At 37.1% G+C, this 24,176-nt stretch overlaps 2 protein-coding genes across 2 annotated transcripts in view; both read left to right on the forward strand.

Moving 5' to 3' along the window:
- Positions 1 to 1,607: 1,607 nt before the first annotated feature.
- Positions 1,608 to 11,733, forward strand: LOC307120381 (SLAM family member 9-like). The gene is made up of 4 exons (XM_079807399.1): positions 1,608 to 2,248; positions 2,458 to 2,796; positions 3,001 to 3,297; positions 10,889 to 11,733. The coding sequence occupies exons 1-4, from the start codon at positions 2,101 to 2,103 to the stop codon at positions 11,044 to 11,046; spliced, it is 942 nt and encodes a 313-aa protein (XP_079663525.1). The 5' UTR covers positions 1,608 to 2,100; the 3' UTR covers positions 11,047 to 11,733.
- A 5,016-nt stretch (positions 11,734 to 16,749) lies between these two features.
- The window catches only part of LOC307120372 (SLAM family member 9-like), a 28,997-nt gene continuing 21,570 nt past the window's right edge, over positions 16,750 to 24,176 (forward strand). The window contains exons 1-2 of the mRNA XM_079807386.1: positions 16,750 to 17,177; positions 17,456 to 17,800. Coding sequence (XP_079663512.1) covers positions 17,138 to 17,177; positions 17,456 to 17,800 — 385 coding nt within the window. The 5' untranslated portion in view covers positions 16,750 to 17,137. The remainder of the gene's footprint in view (positions 17,178 to 17,455; positions 17,801 to 24,176) is intronic.

Here is a 24,176-nt window from a genome sequence, read left to right on the forward strand (position 1 = left end):
CAAGTCCGCGATTTTCCCGCAGAATTGGGCTACTTCAACACTCTTGCCGCGGGGTGTTTTTCATGTCCGCAGCTTGAAGAGACCCCAATGTGATATTTAGCCCCTGGAATGCGAAAAAAACAAAAAAAAAATATTTTACCCCCCAAATGCGATTTTTACCGGAGAAGCCCCCCTGAAACGCGATTGGGCTTGCTTTGGGCTAGTTTTGAGTAGCAATTGGGCGAGTTTTGTTGTGAAAACCTGGCAACCCTGGATAAAGAAGACGTGTATGATAAATGTGCAGTGTTGGTGTGCCTCCAGGATCGTGGTTGGGAAACACTGCTCTAAATAATGTTGATATAGCAACTAGTAAAAACACCAAGTTTCGTCATCCTGGCATGTGTGGACATTTTTAAACCATGTGTTACCACTAACCCCACAATTAGGTTGTTCCCTGCATATTAGGCTACAGAACAAAAGCCTACCAACCTTAATTTGGGCGAAGTCAAATGAAAGTGTTCCCACATTTCAGAACGTCGCAACAATAAACTCGCGCAATACAACAAACAGTTCAACGCAACGCAACACCTTAAAGCCTTGTTTATACTCGCCGCGGCCGCAAGAGCGCGAGGGTGCGCGCGGCAAAAATGACGTCAACGCGGAGGGGACGGTCTCGCGCGTTGGCTCCGCAAGACCCCATTTCGACTGGCGGTGCGCAGCGCATTTTTTGTAACTCCGCGCGCACCTCCGCATCCGAAGATGTACGATTTTGAGGCGACTTTGTCCGAGCTGGTGCGTCAGTACCGGCACATTTATGACCCTTCCATGAGGGATCATCGCGACAGCCAGATGGCACAGAATTCATGGAAAGTTTGCATTGATGGGCATCCATCCGTCCAACCATCCATTCCTTTTGTGAATAGGACTTTAGAATACATTTGCATTAAGCACTCAGTTTTCACTAGTCTTAAGTAACTGCTTACATTTTCAAAATGAGCCTACACTAACTGAAATAGAACCTTTGATAAAATAAGGCATGTTTTATAAAAACTAACTGTACAAAGAGGCTTCATTTAGTACATCAGTTTACAAGACACTTTCTACAGCATTTATTGTGCTTGTTTAGTGTTAATTTCAGAATGTACAAACAAAATCAGAAATTAGTTGTCATCTTCAGTTAATGCACTGTGAACTAATATAGTTAAAAAAAAAAAAAAAATATATATATATATATATATATATATATATATATATATATATATATATATATATATATATATATATATATATATATATATATATATATATATATATATATATAGTATAAAAATATCAATATTGTGTATGCATGTTTTCACATCCATCTATTTTGTTCTAATGTCGACCAATGCAACCCACAAGGGCGCGCCCTGTGTCGCGCATTTTTAAACCTTTTTGAATCAGAGTAGAAGCAGTCACGTGGGTGTGTGTGACGGTGTGTGAAACGAAGCTTCGGACGTCATTGGTCACGTGATTTTGATAGAACGGATCAAGCATCGATACAAAGCTTCACTGAAATTCGTTTCATTTTTTTAACACGCTTCGGAGCTTTGTTGTCACTTTAACATCACTAGCTGCAGGTTGCGATCAGATCAAAGGCGGATCTTCGAAGCATGTGTGCATTGTTGTTGATAGCTACATTGGACGCACATTTAACTATTTTGCTTTTAATTAAAAATTAACATGATTAACAGCACATCCAAAATAATTATTTAAATTCTCCCAAAAGACATGTCTTTTCCATCCATTTTTAGTTTAATGTAGATACGCCTATATTAGTTTTGTAGCCTACATTATATATCCCGTCAGACTGTTTGGAAATATTCACACATAATTTATACACATAAAACATGATATCAGAGTTGAAAAATTCCGACGTTTTAGAAGAGAACAGAATGCAATTGTTTAGACCAATAAGCAGTTGTGTCGTCAGTAAGTGATTTCCCTACAGAGGGTGTTAATTCACACTGCCTGCAGAGTTTCACTATAGCCTAGACCACTTTACAACAGACCAGCAGCACTGTCTCCTTCAGCTCTTTGTCGCTTTATTACGAAACGTTCAACGTTTATGACATTTAGCCTATGTTGTGTTTTTTGTGTGTATTTTCTTTGGTGTTTAAGTCTGTCCTTTTCAAAATCAGAAACTGTTGTATTTTAAAATCGTTCAGCGAAATGCCAAAAAATATATATAACATGTTTATATTCTTCTGTTTGAGCTTGAGTCTGAATGGTAAGTATTTTATTCTGTTATTATTATTTCCATCATTCATTTTGATGTTTTATCAATATACTCAAATATCTTTGTTAATTTTATTTAGTCATTTTTCTCATTCATTGACATCATTGAAATTAGTGACGTTTTAAAATTTGTTTCAAAGTGACAAAAACAAATCTGTTAAATCTCCACATTCTGAGTGAATATGTCTGTTTGTTCCTCAGGTGTGTTCAGTGCTGATGCAGTGAAGTCAGAGTCAGTGACAGAGGGAGAATCCGTCACTCTAAACTCTGGTCTTACTGAAATACAGATAAATGATCAGATCGAGTGGAGGTTTGGACATAATAACATTCTCATAGCTAAAATCAACGGGAAGGACAATACAACCGTGTTTTATAATGATAGTGCTGATGGGAGATTCAGAGGCAGACTGAAGCTGGATCATCAGACTGGATCTCTGACCATCACAAACACCAGAACCACAGACTCTGAGCTTTATCAAGTATCCAGCACCAGCACCAGCACAGATACACTGCTAAACACATTCAATCTTACTGTCTATGGTGAGTAGAATATTTACATCACAATTCTGTGATTATAGAGATTCATTTGTGTATTTATTTACCCATTCTTATGATACATTTTTTAAATAATTTACATTTAGAACATGTGTCTCTGCTACTTTAATTCAATTTTAAATATCAATGAACTGACAAATATCACAGCACTTTATACTGAATTATAATTATTCTATCATTGTTTTCCAGCTCGTCTGCCTGTTCCTGTCATCAGAGTCTCTTCACAAAATTCATCATCATCATCATCCTCATCATCATCAGTGGCCAAATGTGTGTTTCTGTGTTCAGTGGTGAATGTGAGTCATGTGACTCTCTCCTGGTACAAAGGAAACAGTTTATTGTCCAGCATCAGCGTGTCTGATCTCAGCGGCAGCATCTCTTTACATCTGGACTGTCTGGATGATTCGTACAGTTGTGTTGTGAACAATCCCATCAGCAACCAGACTCAACATCTCAACAAACCTCAACGCTGTCAACCATGTTCAGGTACTTCATATATATATATAAAAAATAGAGAATGTATTTAGCTCTACATAATTGAAGACTTTACACTGTTGTTGGATGGATCAAATTAAAATAGCATGCTTTTGAATGCGTCTGACGAAGTTGACACAAATTAAGTTATTAAGTGAATAAATGTGATGCGCTTTGGGATAACCCGTCGGACCCTGGGACGTTTTCAGGCAGATCAAAAAAATAGATTGATGTCAATTTTTGTCAATTGGGTTTTCATTAAATTACTACTCTATACCATCTTGTTTATCATCTATATATTATCTATCAATATTGTCAATTATTTGATTTTCAGAAAAACCTGTTCCCTTACATGGTTCATTAGCTGACACCTTTGTCTACAAATATATCAGTTTATAATAATGTATTATTAAATAATAAAACTTAACTAAAACATGGTTTATCCCTTATTTAAAAAAATTAGTGATACATATATAGCAAAATCACACAAGTAGCCAAGCAATATCGCTCTTTATACAACAGTTTGTTCGGGTTCTCTAATCTGATTGGCTGAGAGGTCTTTCCCGTCATGCGATATTCTACTAGCCTGACAAGTCAGACCCACATCAAGAGGTTGGGTCTGGGAACTCACCATTGGCAGGGCTCAATCCGAGGGGCGGGATAAACGGTTGTCTTTCAAATTCCCTCTGCACACAATTGGATAGCACTACAACCAACCAGAGCAACGTGAAGCAGAGCTAGTTGAGAGATTAAACTTTCGCCGTATCCGGTCGGCAAAACTCTGAACACATCTTCTTTTCTTAAGAATGACTTCAGTGTCGGTCAGTGTTCTTTTCTCAAAGAAAAGCTTAACTCCAAGTCTTGGCCTGACTAGAGTTTGGTTGTTCCAGCTCGCAAGCCAACAGAGATTTGCTAGACCACTATCATCCCCCTGGTTTACTGATGAGTTACGGGCACTTAAAACCCAGCAAAGAAAGATTGAGCGCTTGCATAGAAAAACTGGTCTTACTGTCCACAAATTAATATTTGAAGAACAGCAAATGAAATATCATCTTGCCCTTAAATCCAGAGAGGAATACTACTCGCACACGATTAATGAAGGTGCAGGTAACCCAAGGTTGATGTTTAAAACAATTAACAAACTTCTTAAACCTCAAAACCAAAACATTTGTTTCTCTATTGAGATGTGTAACAAATTTCATAAATACTTTACAGAGAAAGTTCAAGATATCTATAGCTCCATGGCTTATGATCCCTCTCGTCTATCAAACGAGATCTGTCCTACGCATTTATCTACTACTTTCTCTAATTTTGTCACTGTTACCACAGATGATATTTTAAAACTGGGCATGTCTATGAATTCATCTACATGCTCTCTTGACCCGATACCTACCGAGATTTAAAAAAAGTGTTTAACACTAGTTTGCCCTTCTATCACTGGTATAATTAATCACTCTTTATTAACTGGTCAGGTTCCTTCGGCCCTTAAGTTAGCTGCCATCACACCAGTCCCTAAAAAGACTGGTTGTGATGTGGATGACTTGTCTAACTATAGGCCTATTTCCCATCTACCTTTTTTTAGCTAAGGTCTTGGAACGAGTTGTAGCTGGCCAGCTACAACAATACCTGTCCATTAACAATCTCCTAGAACCATTTCAGTCCGGATTTAGATCAGGCCATAGTACTGAGACTGCTCTCGTCCGAGTCACAAATGATCTTCTTATTTCTGCTGATATGGGTGCCTGTAGAATCTTAGTATTGTTAGACATCACTGCTGCATTTGATACAATATCTCATGCTGTCCTTCTTGAAAGATTGTCTGTATGGCTAGGAATCTCTGGTACTGTATTAGAATGGTTTACATCTTATCTCACAAATCGATTGCAGTTTGTGTCTTTGGGGGAAAACAAATCTTTACCAACATTAGTTCAGCAGGGTGTCCCACAAGGGTCTGTGCTTGGTCCCATCTTATTTAGCATCTATATGTTGCCTCTGGGTAACATAATTCGTAAGTTTGGGTTAGGATTTCATTTTTATGCTGACGACACGCAGATCTACATCAGCATGCACCCAAACCAAAACCTTGCGGTCAAAGCCCTTAGCAACTGCTTGGAGGAGATAAAATCCTGGATGCATGAGAATTTTCTTAAGCTCAACCAGGCTAAGACAGAACTTCTCTTCGTCGGTACATCAACATCTCTCCTTAAACTAAATATTCCAGAACTGATTACTGTCAATGACTTTGTTACCCCGTCTTTTCAAGTGTGCAATCTTGAAGTTATTTTTGACACTGAACTTATGTTCGACGCTCATATTAAAAATGTCTCAAAAACTGCATTTTACCATCTTAGAAATATCGCTAGATTACGACCATTTCTATCGCGACCAGATGCAGAAAGGCTTATTCACGCCTTCATTACATCAAGGCTTGATTACTGCAATGCGCTCTATTCAGGTCTTCCAAATCAGTCCATCAAAAAATTACAATATATACAAAATTCAGCTGCCCGGTTATTGACACACAAATACTCGTCAACATATTTCTCCGGTACTCTTTGATTTGCATTGGCTGCCGATACAAGCCCGTATCGAATTCAAAACCTTGGTTTTAACATATAAAGCCATTCATGGATCGGCCCCTGCTTATCTCTGCAGTTTGGTCACCGTTCATACTCCTGCACGCTCTTTGCGCTCTTCCAGGTCATGCATCCTCCAGCAGCCCCGACATAATCTAAATTCCAAGGGTGGTCGAGCATTCTCGGTCTCAGCACCACGTCTTTGGAATGCACTACCACCGGAAATTAGAGACTCTTCAACATTAGACGGTTTTAAGAAGTCTTTAAAGACACACCTTTTTAGAGCTGCTTATTGTAACTAAATGTGACTATTTTATTGTATTTTATTGTTATTATTCTTGATTGTATGAGGTTGTAGCGCTTTGAGTTTTAAGAAAAGCGCGATATAAATAAAATGTATTATTATTATTATTATTATCACCATGACCACGGGAACTGTTTCAACATTTGTATCACTCCCCTTGCAGCATTTCTCTCACACTGACTGTCATGGTGGACGAGCAAACCCACCATAATTTAACAAATACTACTGTTGTTGTGTCAACGAATAGTTTTAAGAGTTTTTTAAGAGAGGTAAGAATGTATTTATTTAGACCTGAAATATGCAACGTATATATAAACATACTGCATATTTGACATTGTGTTTCTTTATGACATCATATTACCAGAAATCCGTTCTGTGACAACACGTGATGCCATTCACAACACACTGGGCCACAGGCCCGGCTCCAGCTTTGAGATGTAGGGTGGGCCAAGTGAAATTCCTGGTGGGCCCAAACTTAACATTATTAACATTATTTTTTCCCAATAACAAACTTAATTTTATAACAAAAGAGGCAGGTGGCAGGAACTCTCTATATTTACAGGCCTCAATGCAAAAGGGCTTTCAGGTTCATTCTGGTCAAGATTTTTACTTGCCCTGCAAAAAAGTATTATTAGTAATTTACTAATTACAAATAAACAGTCAGTACTAAAATAAGAACAAATTTCAAGCAATGGCACAAATAAATAGAATCAGGGCAAGACTGGAGGCTCTTGGGCTTGAGTTTATGTTTGGGCCCTACCTACACTCCAAATGACCTCAACTAACATCATTATAGAGTAGCAAAACATACACAAATTTAAATACGCTTTGAGGGTCCTAGAACAATAAATATGCAACATTCCTAGTCTAGTCAAAGAGGTAAGATTAAATAGACATTATAATACAATAAAATACAGGATGTGCTCTATCAGATGAGAGAAGATCAAAACCCTGATATAACACTGAGCAATAAAGCCAGAGATGAACAGTATTTTTAAACGTATTAATCAATCAATCAATCAATCATATATTTTTTGAGCACATTTAAAAACAACACGTTGGCCAACGTGATTTATATATCAGGACCTACCTAATTCACACAACCTAAAAGCATAGGACAACACCAAAACAAAATAAAAAAATCACTGTAAGACAAATACAGTCGAATGCAAGTGAGAATAAATGGGTCGTTTAGTGAGATTTTTTAAACATACAGAGAGGTACAGGATCTAATATGGAGAGGTAAGCTGTTTCATAATCGAGGAGCTGCAACAGAGAAAGTCCTGTCTCCTTTTGATTTTAGACGAGACTTGGGAATAGTTAACTGAAACCTCTGTGAAGATCTTAAAGGTCTAGAGGGCGTATGTTGCAGAAGAAGATCAACAATATAGATGGGTGCCAAGCCATGTATACACTTATATACAAATAGTAAAATCATATACTGGATTCTAAAATGCACTAGAAGCCAATGATGTGAAGCTAGTACAGGTGAAATGCTTGCATAATTCCAGGTCCCAGTCAGAAGCCTATAGCAGCAGCATTCTGAACCAGCTGCAGGCGTAATAGTGAGGCATGCAACACCGTAATACAATGAATTACAGTTGTCCGGTCTGGATGTAATAAAAGCATGCATAACAATTTCCAAATCATTAAATGACAAAACAAGGTTTCAGTTTCGCAATAGACCTTAATTGGAAGAGTTTATATGCTTGTCAAATCTTCTTAGCATCAAAAATAACACCAAGACTCCTTGCATGATTCTGTACCTTAGATTTAAAAATGCCTAAATGATTAATTATGTGTTTAGTTGAACTTGGGGGGCCAAAGAGAAGAGAGAAAATTGGTTGCCATCAACTCCTTCACATCATTTAAGCAATCAAAGGGATTGTGAGGCCAAATTGTCCCCCACCTTCAGAGGGAGATAGAGCGGAGTGTCGTCAGCATGAAGGTGACAATGTATATTATGTTTCTGACAAACACTGGCCAAAGGAAGCATATAAATAGAAAATAAAACTAGACTCAATATAGATCCTTGTGGGATGCCACATTTCATTAGAGCTGAAGAGGAGGAAAAATGTCCAGATTCAACAGAAAAAAATTATCCCAGAGAGATACGGGGAAACATTTTCATGAATCCCAGCCCACTCTCTTAGATGCTCCAGAAGAATTTCATGTATTATAGTGTCAAATGCAGCAGTCAGATCAATTAAAAGTAAAATTGAAAACTGTCCTGAATCAACAGCCAAGAGTAAATCATTGGACACTGTGTCAAAAAACTGCTCTAAGAGACCCAAATGGGGGTAGCCCAGCCCCCGCAAAGCTTACCGCCCATAGGTGCGGCCATTGCTTACCAAGCCCTCACCTGTTGTTAGCATCCCATTGACTCCCATTCATTTTGGCCTCACTTTGACAGTGAATATCTTTACATCTGAGGCGTTTAAAGACTCTATTCGTCCATTGTTTATTTCTAAACAAACACAACAATGTTTAAAAGGCTCCATTACCTTGTATCTTACACTATCGCCCCATTGAAGCTGTTTTTGTAAACTATAGGCTAACGATTGCATCATAACCACGCGACTGTGTCGCGTTGTTGAGCAAATTACCGTATAGACCCGAGGAAAAGCTTGTAGGCAATCTTTTACTGTCTATGAGGCAATCGGGGGGACGTGGAGGCATAAACGCAGATAGAGATGTTGCAGATGTTGATTCAGATTTTACGTTGCACAACTACTAGAAGACTTGCCACTGTCGGACAGGTTGCTCACGTCACATCTACGTCGTCAAGCTCAGTGTGAGGCTGCGCAGTACATCAGCCATCAGGAAGTGAGTGCTTCTATCCTGACTTCAATTCTCTCCGTCGAAGTCTATGGGGTCGCTGTGTCCATTTATTTTACTGTCTATGTAAGAGACACAGGTAGCGGATCCAAATGCAACTTTATTTAAAGGGTAATCCACAATTGTAGTCAGAGAAAAGGCAAAAGGTCATACATAGGTAGGCAGTCCAATTAGGCAAACAGAACAAGGGACAGAGGCAAACATTCCAAGAAACCAGGGATAACGCTCAGAAATACGATGTTACACAAAACAAGACTTCGCCATGAATGACTGAGATAACCAGGCTTATATAGGGTGAGGTGAACAGGGTAATGAGACAAAGGTGGATGTAATCAGGGATGATGAGTCCAGGCAGAGAGTATTATGGGTAATGTAGTCTGTGGTGATATGGCAATAGTCTGAGGTGGAGTGCCCTCTCGTGGACTACACGGGCACTCTCACTGGTGATCGTGACAGGCTGACTCTGTACTATGTTGAGCCCTAAATCCTGACTGGTAATTTATCAAAGATGCCATTCTCATTTAAGTAAATGGAAAGCTGTTGATAGACAACCTTCTCTAAGATCTTTGATAAGACAGACAGTTTTGAAATCGGTTGATAGTTATTTAATACTGCTGGGTCCAAATTGGGCTTTTTTAAAAGTGGTTGTACCACCGCATGCTTAAAGCAGGATGGCATAATACCACTCGATAAGCTGTAGTGCACTATTGACAGTAAATCTAAGCCAACCACCTCCATTACCTCCATTAAAGGCGTAGAGGAACAATGTCCAAAGAACACTGTGTGGGTTTCATATGGCAGACTATATCCACCAAGCCAGATAATGAAATAGATTCAAATTCAGTTAAATTATGTACTAATGGGGGTGGAGTAATATAGCCTAGAAAAAGGTCTAAAGATAAAATACTGGCTCTAAGAACATCAATTTGGTTTAAGAAAAACACTAAAAAGTTTTCACATGTTGACTGAGTGATCAAGACCTGTGGTTATTACAGGATTTAGAACTGAGTCTATTATCTTAAATAATGCTTTAGGATTATTCAGATTCTTATTAATAAGATCAGATAAATATTTTACCTTTGCAGCTTTAACTGATTTCTGATATTTAATCATAGCATCTTTCAAAATGTCATAAGACACCTGCAACTTATTTTTCTTCCACTGCCTCTCTGCTTTCCTCCACCACGAGTATCATTATTAAGCCATGGCTGTGGTTTGGATTTTTCACCTAGAATTTTAAAAGGAGCACAATTATCCATGATGTCATTACAGGTGGAGTACTATATCCACTAGAAAGGCACCATAAAACTGTAGTCTTCTAGTCTATTATCTATTCTAGACCATACCAGAGCATTTTGGTAGGTATCGAAATTTAGTGACAATAAACTGTCCCTCTATGTAAAAGTTTATGGTGTGATTTGTTGTGGACCGGTTGTGATGGGCCGCTCTGTGCCAAAAAGTCTAGGGCCAGTCCGCCCCCCTGTTCTCAAGAAATTACGTGTGAACATGAGAAGCCAAAAAGAACCGCTCAGACGCATCTCTCTGTGTGTGCTTTGAGTTTACGCAGCGAGTTCTCTTTAAAATTTAAAATCGTTTGAATGCTTAAACTGAAAAAAAGAGACTTAAATCAGGCTATCTAGTTTCTAAATAACAAGCAGATTTTTGATGGCAAGCAGCCGTAAACAATGATCTCTCTCAAAATCGAAATTGAAATAAGTTATTCGGCGTGGGGCCAGGATGGGCCAAGCTTCTAACCCAAGCTAACCAATCACAGCACATTTCATATATCAGAATATCGCATGACTGGAAAAGGTATGCATATACATTTTCACAAACCAAATTAATCATATTTATATTTTTTATGTTGCTCTTTTCTTCTCTCAAGAATTTATCTGCTGTTGTGGTTTCACTGAAGCTGTGATCCGATTGGCTGTCTCTGCTCTGGTGGGTGTGGCTGCTGTTGCTGTGCTGGTTTATGACATCACATCCAGAAATCCTCAACAGAAGAAGAGAGAGCAGACGTCCCCATCGAACTCTGATTAATCAGATACTCAGGAAAGTGGAGATCTTCTTGAACAACTGTAGGCATTATACATTATTTTACAATAAATATAATTTTATTTAGTCCTTTTTTAGTTTTCATTTGTATAGTTTTCTGTTGTGTTATTGTAAGATGAGTAGCAGGCTCAAAGACTTTTGCTCAGTGAGAAAATGATCTGTACATCTGTAGTTATCTGAATATAAGCTTTAGGGAGATTATTACTATGGTGTTTGGTGACAGAGTGTCGGGGGTTATAAGATGTAGCTGACAGTTTTTACATTACTTTATGTTTTATTAGAATATGAAATAATCTAGTGATATACTGTCCCCATTTCATCACTCACTGTAACATTTATGACAACGCAGAAATAAATTTGTTTCTGTTAACCCTCATGTTGTGTTCGGGTCATTTTTACCCAAAGATAATTTTCTTTTACCCAAATATAGTTAATATTATTGCATTGGACTGAAATTTACTGACTTTATTCACGCAGACTATAACAACTTGTGGCCTACAGAAAATAACTTATAAATAAATTACTTGTTATGCTATATTATAACCAAATATTGGATTAAATCTTTTTGTCAACTTGTTTTCTTTCAATTAGGACTGGTTTTCTTTTTCTTTTTAGAACCGATTAATAGGTAGGCCTCATTGATCTTAGCTTATGCACCCCAGTTTTAGAGTGAAAAAAAAAAAAACACATTATTTGTGAATAATTTTGGAAATAATAAATAAAATATGAAAATTATAGTGTTGATCACACTAGTCTACTTTAATGTTTAACCAGGACATTTGTTATGAAATGCTTTTATTTTGTACAAAATAGCACAGTTACACTTCAAAAATGACCAGCCATTGAGTGAGAGACTGAAAATAAGAGAACAATTTAGTTTTCAGAAGCATGTTCATGTTCACATATGTACATGTGTGCTTGCAAACATAGAGCCCTTGGACCTGTGCATGTGTTGATACATGCATACACACACTACCAAATACACGCGCACACACACGTTAATACATTTTGAGTTTTACACATTATTTTTTTCACGGAGATGAATTTTATCCTACCCTGAAGCATCTAATATCCATTCATCCATCTGACATTACCACATTCGAAAACGCATGCACGTACGCACGCACACACACACACACACACACACACACACACACACACACACACACACACACACACACACACACACACACACACACACACACACACACACACACACACACACACACACACACACACACACACACACACACACACACACACACACACACAGGCTTTAGTCTGCAGTGACCCTGATTCAAAATAATCTTTCTTTCATGTCCTTGTTTCATCACAGCTTCCAGACAAAATATTATGACATTGTGTTTTGGGACTTTGAGGCAGACGAAAACTTACAAATATAGATGTTATGGCACAGACACATATAAATGCCTGATAGCACCTTTGCTTTTCATTCAGTCGAAAAAGCTCTCTGTGCATTGATGTTCTTCATTATCATTGATCAAGATACTAGTGAGGAGGCAATGCAGGATGAATCTTGTATGTGAAGGTGCATTAGAAGATGTATCAGAAGAAGAAGGCACCACTGAGTATGCTACAGACCTTGAAACAACTGATGAGGAGGGAACGGCACAAGTGATACTTTGCACCCCTTTAAATAAAAGCATTTAAAAAAACAGGTCCTGTGTTTTGAGATCACATTGCCAGTCGTTTTTGATCGGGATCACCACAAGTGTGCCATTTTGTAAAAAATAAAAGCATTTAAAAATAAACGTCCTGGTTAAACATTAAAGCAGACCAGTCTGATCAACAGTGTAATTTTTTTTCATATTTTTTTTAATATTGCTAAAATTATTCATAAATAATGCCTTTTTTCACTCCAAAAATTAGGTGAATAAGCTCAGATCAATGAGGCCTACAATTAATCGATTCGAAAAACCAGTCCTAATTGAAAGAAAACAAGTTGACGAAAAGATTGAATCCAATATTTGGTGATAATATAGCATAATACGTCATTTATAAGCTATTTTCTGTGGGCAGGTAATTTTTGACGGTGTTAGGGTTTTCAACACAACACAAGGGTCAATGAAACATTTGTTGTAAGCCATGATTATTGTTCAGTTAATTTAACTTGTTTGATATTTTTTGTATAGTTAAATGTTATTGTGAATGTTTTGTCATGTTGGTTTTCTTTTCTCTTTTTTATGCTTTCTCAGTCTCATTCCCTTCATGTGGTGATGTTTTTAGTGTGAACAGACTGCCTTTAATATGTGGGAATCCTTTCCTTTCAATAGACAAACTATTTGTTAGAATAGTTAGTATACATTTTTAATAGCTGTTTTGGGTCAAGAGCACATGTTAAAGATGTTTATGATTTTTTTCTTATGAAATAAAAAAAAATTAATCACTCAAAAGTGTCTCAGGCATGTGTCTCATATGAATTTAGCAATAACTCTACATGAAAGTTGGTGGATGATCCAAGAATTGATGCCAAGTTAAATCCCTGCATGGCATTTTTTATTTAATACATTAAGGGTTTTAATTATATAATTCATGTATAAAGCCCACACGAAAGTTGCCTTTGAAAAGTGGGCTGTGGTCATTAAACATTTATTTGTTTAATATATTGTGCTTATTTTTAAAATCACATAAATAATGATTATTTATTTAAAATAATAGCATTAGATGTTCATGAAGAATCCATTGCAGGACCTGCCAGAAACATACTTGTATAAGGAAGGGTCAAGATATACAGAATGTGCAGTGTGAGTCCCCATGGCCATGATTAAAAACCAAATGGCCAAGAGTTGAATCATCTTTTTATAATATAAAATGTGAATGGTTTGCTTTCTCTTTTTTCTTTATGTTGATAAAACATCCATCTATCCATTTTCTATGTGAATGCGGACCTTTTTGATGTGAGATGACAATACTGAGATTATGTTAAGGAGCACAACTCATCAACTCAGAATGGGATGTCAATAATAGCCTATGACAATTTCAAAATATTAACCCTTTCATGCATAGAGGTCACTACAGTGGACAGCTGCTCAAAAAGCACACACATTTATATTCACATTTATATTTTTTGTATAAATGTTATAGTTTTCACATGATTTAATATAATTGTATTCATTGGTTTGTTAAATATACACAATATTGCCATGTTATTACTGTATATGTTAAATACAGTAAACACATAGGGGCGGGTTTCCCGGACAGGGTTTAAATTAAACCAGGATAGGCCTTAATCCAGAATAGTTAATTGTGGTTTAAAAAATTGCTTTCTGAAACACAGATTAACAGATTACTAAAACCTGGAGTATGGACTCCTGAATTAAAATAAACTAGATTAATTTAAAACCAACTGTGCTAATCTGAATTGGCATGAGAGAGGTTGCCTAGAAAACATGGAATGAACCAGGAAAAGTTTAAGATTGCAGGGAACTGAGTAGCAAATCCAAGGAAAACAATTGCAGCAAAAAAGACTCCAATAAAAAGCATAACTAAACAAGAGACATTTATTTTAAAGCAAGCAAAATACTCCAGCTGTGAAAAAAATAAATGCATGGAAATCTGTTTGTAGTGAATTATCTTTAAATTATATTTAAAATATATATATAAAATAATCATATGATTGTTTTGTCCTTTACATAGCAACAAACTAACGTAACTATTTACACATGTGATGATCAGTGTTGGCAGTCTACACTCTAAAAAAAAAGGCTCATAATCATAAGGGAACCTTTTTTAGTGCTATATAGCACCAATTTTGGTGCTTCAGTGGTTCTTCAGCGGTTCTTCAGAGGTGCTATATAGCACCTTAGTCAAAGAACCGGTGAAGAACCTCTGAAGAACCGCTGAAGAACCTCTAAAGAACCGCTGAAGAACCACTGAAGCACCAAAATTGGTGCTATATAGCACTAAAAAAGTTCCCCTATGATTACGAGCCAAGAACCATTTTTGGTGCAATATAGAACCTTTTTTTTTTTAGAGTGTAGAAATGACACTGGTTTGATCTAAAGGACTATCATAATAGTTGCTTCATTATATAAGTAAAGGCAATTGTTGTTAACAGGTCCTCAACCCAAGCACAAGCTCCTCACTTCACCACAATGGTAATCTCCAAAAGACATTAACATAACAAAAAGATTTACATAATAGAACATTAAATAAGAAGTCTGCCATATACTCATCTTTCTAAAAAAAAGCATAAAATAACACTTTTTCAACATTTACCCACTTCAGCGCGGTGCAAAGCATGATGGGAAGTGAAAGTCCTGTTTGATTGGGTTACTTGACTGAAACATGTTATTTCAAAATGAAAACATTAAGTGAGTTCTAGTAAACATTTCAAGTCAATTTAAAATGAAGCAATAACATTTGAACAAGAAACAATGGTGCTAAATCAAAATTCATTGTTTAAATAAAGTGAACAGCATCTCTCTCTCTCTCTCTCTCTCTCTCTCTCGCTCTCTCTCTCTCTCTCTCTCTCTCTCTCTCTCTCTCTCTCTCTCTCTCTCTCTCTCTCTCTCTCTCTCTCTATATATATATATATATATATATATATATATATATATATATATATATATATATATATATATATATATATATATATATATATATAGTAATACAAGTGTCTTCTTTGAAACAACGGTAATCTGAATTTAAACCTGTCTCCTGGAAGGTTTAATTTAGTCCTGGAGTAGCTTTAGTCTTCGTCCAGGAAACCAGTTTATTAAACTCTGGACTATACTAAATCTAGGACTATTTTAAACCATGACAGAGAAAGCAGATTTTTGTTAATCTGGTTTAAAGGGCCATTTTATGCTAGGACTAGCTTAATCTCTGTCCGGGAAACCGTCACATACTGTCCCAACCGTCCACTCAAGAGGACATCTGAAAATCTCTTTGAAAAATATATGTTAAAAACAATTACATTTCAAATCTTGTTTTTCATGTCCTAAGAACAATAAAAACACAGGAAAGAAATCCTGAATGAGGTTATCATAATTCATGCATGAAAGGGTTAAATATTTACAAACCCTTACAAGAAACCTCTTAAATTGAACTGGGAGGACGTTAGTTGGCTGGCAATTATTCTTCTACACTGGACGCAAACTGCGCGAAATGATGCGACAAAAGACTTTAGAACCCATTTTAATCCGTACTGTCTACACTGTTTAGAGATGCGACACGACAAATCCCCGAACAATGCTCCGTTCTATTTCGGTGTACTCAAAGCGCTCGCGCAACGTGTCGGATGCTTTGTCGCGTCCAGTGTATTAACAGGACTGCGCATTTTATTATTTTTGAAAACAAGAAGCAATATAACCAGTCTCTTTCAGCATAATATAAATCATCAAGATATAATTCACCGATAAATCGTTGTAAACATCTCTATCCCAGATAACAATTTTTGGTTCCCAGAACGTTCTGGGAACGTTAGTTTCTGGTTCCCAGAACAGGCATCCTAACGTTCTCTATTGGTTAGCCAGGAAAGTTTTCTTTACATAAATAGAACGTTCCCTGTTGGTTTGGAGAAAGTTCCCCTAACTTTCCCAGAACGTTCCCGGAACGTTCCCCTAACCTCTTTACTCCGATATCATTTACCCTGCTGTACGTCAGTAATCGTCCAGCAATGACCGCGTCCCATATGGTATAATATACTGTAGACAACCTCAAGCTGTTGCAGCGCGGTGAAACTAGCCTGCGCTGCGTTTCCCAAAAGCATCGTAAATATCGAAGAACAATTGCCACCAATGGTCTCTACGATCAACCTAGGCTTACAATGCTTTTGGGAAAATAGTAAAATAAAAAATACTAAATAAAGTAGGTCTAGGCTTAGGCTATCTATGAGAAGTCATATACAGTCTCTGAAGGGAGGTGCCCTCTAGGAGTTTATTCACACCACTTCAAAACAGACCGACAGCACAGTCCACTTCAGCTCATCGATCGCTTTTAACGTTCAATTGTTTATAATAAAATTTATGTTGTGTTTGCCTTTTTAGAATTAGGAACTGTTTTTATTTTAAATTTTAAAAAACTTTAAGCCAAAGAAAATAGCTTATTTGTCATGTTTCTATTCTTCTGTTTGTGCCTATGGAGTCTGAGTGGTAAGTATTTGGCTTCGTTTCTGTTTATCTTTTGTCCACATGGGCTACATCATTCTGTTACTATTTACATGTTTTGTATACTAATATACTCAAACATCTTTGTTCCTGATGTCTTTTCTCTACCTTTGACACCAAATGATTACATTTTTTGCACATTATTTAATTAAACATTTACATTAGTGAAGAGTTGTTTTGCAATGACAGATTTTAAATAGTTTCAAAATGACAAAAACTCAAAATCTCCTAATTCTGAGTGAATATTTCTGTTTGTTCCTCAGGTGTGTTCAGTGCTGATGCAGTGAAGTCAGAGTCAGTGACAGAGGGAGAATCCGTCACTCTAAACTCTAATGTTACTGAAATACAGATAAATGATCAGATCGAGTGGAGGTTTGGACATAATAACATTCTCATAGCTAAAATCAACGGGAAGGACAATACAACCGTGTTTTATAATGATAGTGCTGATGGGAGATTCAGAGACAGACTGAAGCTGGATCATCAGACTGGATCTCTGACCATCACAAACACCAGAACCACAGACTCTGAGCTTTATCAAGTATCCAGAACCAGCACCAGCACCAGCACAGATACACTGCTAAACACATTCAATCTTACTGTCTATGGTGAGTAGAGAATTACTTACCTTTTTTTATGCTATGGGTGTTTCTTCAGTAGTCACGTTTGGATATAGACTAAGTAAATAACCATTTTAGCATTTCATAATTTTAAACCTGGAATAAAATTGGTGACTCCTTTTTTTGTTTGTTTGATTTTTTTTACATAGTATAACAACTACAAAAAGAGATTATGAAAAAAAAACGTTTGCCAACTTTTAAGTTCAGGTTGGAGTGAGATTTTTTTTTAGGGGGGAGGGAGGGGGGATGGAGGTGACATCGATTTCGATCTTGATTCAGTATCAATTCATATGTATATAGCCTACTAAAAATAAGTTTGCTGTAGCACTATTTTAAATGTTTCTTGGGTTAAATTATATGTGCTCGCATTCACTAATATTCACTTGTGTGTGCTTATATAAGTATCATTAACAGGGGCTTAGCACAAAATCCCGGGCCTATGCATAGGCAGATGGGGCCCATGTTCCATGTTAAAATATATCCCAGACTTTTCAAGGGCCCTCTCTGCCCTTGGGGCCCTGTTAATCAGTACTGGTTTTACCCCCAGTCCAATGCCCCTGATCATTAAAAATATTAGGATGTAAATTATTAACGTTTTAAAATTTCACATTTAAAGAAATCTAGTGTTTGATCATATCTAAATATTTATAAAATGCAAAACTGCTAAACTTTTTTGAGCAACTAAATTAGATATTAGGCTTGTTTGAGATGCGCCTCGCCTCGCCTGAAATTCAGCCGAGACTAGGCGGCTGCAGTGAGGGGAGGAGTGAAAAAAGTGCAGGCAAGCCGGACAGTTCTCTCTTCTCCGTGTAGTGGATCCGACACCTGCGAGATCAAAGGCGGATATCGCGGGATTCACACTCGTGCGCTTTGTTGCTGATAAACTGGATGTAATTTAAGTTCTGTTACTTTTATATGAAAATAAATATTATGAACAAGACACCCAAAGTTTTTGTTATTTATTTCCATTCGAAAGACGTGTTTATCAATCATTTTTACTTTAATTAGGCCTACATACATGTTTGTAGCCTATATATATATTTTTTTATATAAATATGACAACAATCACATAACACACAGAGAGATCGCCTTTGTTAGAGAGTTTGGGAATATTCACACATAAAAACATGATATCAGAGTTTTAAAATCAAACATTTTGAAAAAGAACCATACATCACGGTTGTTTAAACCAATAAGCATTAAGCTGTGTCGTCAGCAAGTCGTTTCCCATCATGCTTTTGCTCCGCGCAGTCTGTGGAGAGCAGCTGCGCTCGACTGCAGAATCCGACACATCCGCCTTTCGCTCGCGAGAGTTTTTTGACATACGTCGGCATGACATCAGAGCAAGGCGGACCGCCCTCGGACACTTTTCTAACCGGCATGCATCTCGCGCTGATCACCGGTGATCGGTTCTGCGCAGATTTCGCTCATCTCAAACAAGCCTATTGATAGCAACTAGATTAGTATATTAATTAAGGAGCCATAAAGGCACCTGGGTAATGGCAAAAAAAAAATATATATTATTTTTCTAGCCACAAAATGACTCTAATATGCCTCTTTGAATTGGAATTGTCTATTTTAACCTTAATTACTAATTGTAATTAGCCTGGGAAAACCCAGACAACTTCCGGCAAATTTAGATTTGCTCTGCAAGTAGTCTGGCAAAAAGCCCATTCAAACCCATTTCTAATCCCTCGAAATCGCGGCACCAATCAGAAACGTTGGGCCAGCTTTACACGATGACGACAGCGCAGCGACGGTGAAGCAGATTCGAGCAGATGCTGTACATTACAAACATGGATGCAGCCGTGGAACATCACTCGTTCGAATCAGCTATCGCGGCCGATTTAAAGCAAACTTTTCCTTTCCATTAAAACCCGAGCAAAGAACAACACTCGAAGCCTTCCTATCTAAAAAAGATGTTATCGCTGTCTTCAACTTAAGAATGTACATTTCAGGATGTGGTGCATCCCTGAGAACAATAACTTTGGATCTGAAATAAATCGTTTCAGAAATATAGCTTTTGGGAAAAAAAGTGGTCTCTCCCCTTTGGGGAGAATACGTTGGGGTAAATTGTGCCAGTAATTTATGAAGTAAAACAGAACATTTTAATGTTATGAACTGTAATATATATGAAAGCAAGACAAATTCAAAACAAAATTACTCATTTAAGGTTTATTTAGATATTGTCACCCTATTAAACTGTTGGAATAAGTCATATTTTGTAGTTTTTGGGAAAAAAGCCTTTGGCAATAAATATAGAAAGCTGTCTGTCTGTCAAATATGTAACATATAAGAATAAAGTGAGGCTCATTTCTAAACATCCTATTGTGATTTAGGCCTCTTAAAAACGGAATAAAATTTATCTTTATTAACAAAACTGAAATCAGTGTTAGCTAAATTAAACAAATGGCAGGTGAGTCAAACACTGATGAGGCATGCCCATCTCCTCACTTCTCTGGATTATCTCCAGATTATATTATATAGTATGTAGATTTAGGTGGTCTGCTCCCTTCTGGCTGTACCACCAAGTTTTTGGGGTATGGGTAGTTTCTTGAGCACATCACCTCTAGGGATGATCCCTTCATCGTTTTCTTGTAAAGATGGGCTTTCCATCCACAGACTTCTTTCAACTTTGGCACAACTTAACCCAGGCCCTTTGGCACAAATCACCCCAGACCCACAAGTTTGAAAAACTAGCATGATCCAGCAGTTAAGAGCTAACATCATGTTAACTGTATAGACTCATTGTGTAGCCTGCTAAAACACTAAAACTAAATGTGTGAAATATTTTCAAACTTGTCTATAATTGTTCAGACACCACAATCAAAAAACCTTGATCATAGAAATTTTACTTTGAAAGGAAAAAAAACAGGGTTTTGTGCTAAAATGTGCTAACCTCTCATGCCACATGTCTCTCTTCTTTAGAGGATGAGTAAAATGGATGGCTTTTCAAAATGATGTGGTCACATGACCAATTTCTTCTATGGTTTTCTAAAAACAATGGAACTACTTCCCCCCTGGCACAAATCACCCCACTCTCCCCTAATCATATAAAAACAACGAAGAAAACAGCTTCTTATCCTTATGGGATTCAGAGGTATATGATTCCGAATAGAACTTATAAAAACAATGATTGATCTGTGAATGTTACCTATGGCCTAATTTATCTTTTATTTGGGTTACAGTGCGATCCTCCATCTTTTATCTCATTTGATGAGCCAAAAGTCTCCCAGTCTTTGCGCCATGTCCATATGTTCAATAACGTGTTTTGTTTGTCAAGTTTTCAATGTGTTTAGTAGATTATAAAGTAAAGATTATATTCTGTTTGAAGTGATAGTCTTTGTTTATTTAGAGTTGGTGATGATGTAAAGGCCAGGGTAGCATCTAATTTTAGATAATTTTAGATTTAGTATTTGTTAATTCCTCAAGACTGGCTGTTTGTGCCTTTCTAATGTGGGAACTATTCAAAACTCATTATGCTCATAATTGTGCTCTTAGTCTAACTCAAACATTCTGGGAAAATGTTTTCAGATAAACACTGAAAGAGTTATCGGAAGCTTAAAGGTCCTGTTCTTCGTGATCCCATTTTTCAAACTTTAGTTAGTGTGTAATGTTGCTGTTAGAGCATGTATAATACCTGTAAAATTATAAAGCTCAAAGTTCAATGCCAAGCGAGATATTTTATTTAACAGAAGTTCCCTTTCAAAGCCTACAGCGAATGGCTGGTTAGGACTACATCCTGGTATTTCCTGCTTTAATGATGTCAGTAGAGCAGTATGTCCACTAACCTCCGCCCACAAGAACACGCGAAAAAGGGCGTGGAGAATAGGAAGTGTTGCGTTTGGTTGCGTTCGTATAGTTTGTTTGTTGCCATGTCGTCGAGACGCTGTTATTTTCATCCCGGAGTCAAGTCACCTTTGTTTGGCTTTCCCAGGGACGCTGTACTTAGAGATCATTGAGCGCATGCATCCCCGTTATGGTGAGAGGCGTGACCTTTCCGGTAACGTGCGCTCTGCGTGCCGTAAGCTGCTGTCGAATCACAACACGGGAACCGCTGGCACAATCAGAACTCGTTACGTATTTCTGAAGGAGGGACTTCATAGAACAGGGAAATCTTTCAAGCCGTTTTGAGGACAGTGAAAACAGCGGTATACAGATAAGTAAATTGTGTGAAAAATACTGTGTTTTTTTTACACGCGAAACATGAACACATGTTATATTGCACACTGTAAACACAATCAAAACTTCAAAAAAACACGAAAAACGGGACCTTTAATAATGGTGACGTTGAAATCGCAGGAGTGTGGTGTAGTCCGTTTATTGTCTACCTTTAGCCTTTTTCTTCTGGCGACTGCATTTAGGCTTCAAAATTAATAAAAGTTGTGTTCATCTGTGATTATCTTGATTGATAAAATGTGTAAGTATCATAAACTTTTGTTGATCACAGAGCTTGTTTTTAGCGATAATCCAAAAAGCCTATGGAAAAATCTGTTTTTTCTCAAGGGAACCAGTGCGATGCTAACTGCTGGTTGGCCTACAAAGTGATGTCATATCAGCACCACGCTATAGTGGGTGGTTCCTGTCTCACAATGGTTCCGACGCCCATGGGGGAAAGTATTAACAGGATTAAAAAACTGAAATAACCAACATGCGAAAATTATGTCGGTTAGAGTTTCTGAATTTTGTTTTCATTTACTTTTCGGTTAATCGTCCAGCCCTATTATAATGAATCTCAAGCTTTTCAGTAACAGTGTTGTCTGCTTGCCAAACAAGTAGGCTACTCAAGTAATCTTTCAATATCAAATAGTTTTTATTCTTTTGAGGGTTTACCACATAAGGGATTTTTATTTATGTTCCCCTGAGAGTATAGTCTCACATATGGGATTTAAAATGTTCAGCGACGTGACATAACTGCAAGATTCAAACTGCGCTTTCACACTTCGGCTGACGCTCATCGCTTGTCATATACGACAACAATGCAGTGTTTTCAACCACATATCTCATGTTATAGATATAAAGGTTTTTAAACTTCAAAACACACTCACTTACATATATTTGAGAATCAGAATATCAGATAGTTGATGACATGGTAAGCAAGTTTGTGAATGTTATGAATAAAAAAAAGGAAAAACTAAATAAAAGCAATACATCTGTCATGGAAACAATAAGGTAAAAAATTCTAAAATAACAGTCGCCTTAAAAAAAAACACACGCTGGGGTGAGAAAAATCATCTTGTTTCTGATTGAAATCTTGTTTCTATCCCAAACAGAAATAAGATTATTTTTCTCACCCCATTGGAAGATAATTTTGCTTGTTTTAAGCAAAAACTCACTTAATTTAGATTTTATTTATTTGTACTTATCTAGTGAAAGCATCTTGATTTAAGAATTATATATATACAAAGATATTTGGACTGGAAACAAGACAAAAATACTAAGTAAGAAGAGCATTTTTGCAGTGAACTCACGTGTGAAAGGGTTAGTTCACCCAAAAATGAAATTTCTTCCATTAATGACTAACCCCAATGTTGTTCCACACCCGTAAGACCTCCGTTCATCCTCGGAACAGAGTTTAAGATATTTTAGATTTAGTCCGAGGGCTTTTAGTCCTTTGAATGTAAGTGTATGCACACTTTGCTGTCCACGTCCAGAAAGGTAATGAAAACATCATCAAAGTAGTCCATATGTGACATCATTTGGTTAGTTAGACTCTTTTGAAGGGTCGACAATACATTTTGGTCCAAAAATAACAAAAACTAAGACTTTATTAAGCATTGTCTTCTCTTCCGGGTTATGTTTGAATCCGTGTTCACGACGCCACAGTGACGCTGCTGACGTAAGACGCTGTGACGTGTTATCTGGTGTGACGTGTTATCTGGTGTGACAGAGCTTCGTTTGTAGTCTGAGGGAGACGCACGCTGTAAACAAGCTGTTCTACATTGTTTGTATTGCTATATCTTTTTTTTTTGCGATGGTTGTTTTGTTTACAGCGTGCGTCTCCCTCAGACTACAAACGAAGCTCTATCGCACCAGATAACACGTCACAGCGTCTTACGTCAGCAGCGTCACTGTGGCATCGTGAACACGGATTCAAACAAAACCGGAAGAGAAGACAATGCTTAATAAAGTCTTAGTTTTTGTTATTTTTGGACCAAAATGTATTGTCGACGCTTCAAAAGAGTCTAACTAACCAAATGATGTCACATATGGACTACTTTGATGATGTTTTCATTACCTTTCTGGACGTGGACAGCAAAGTGTGCATACACTTACATTTAAAGGACTGAAAGCCCTCGGACTAAATCTAAAATATCTTAAACTGTGTTCCGAGGATGAACGGAGGTCTTACGGGTGTGGAACA

This window comes from Gobio gobio, assembly GCF_949357685.1.
Source record: "Gobio gobio genome assembly, chromosome: 24".
NCBI classification, from domain to species: Eukaryota; Metazoa; Chordata; class Actinopteri; order Cypriniformes; family Gobionidae; genus Gobio; species Gobio gobio.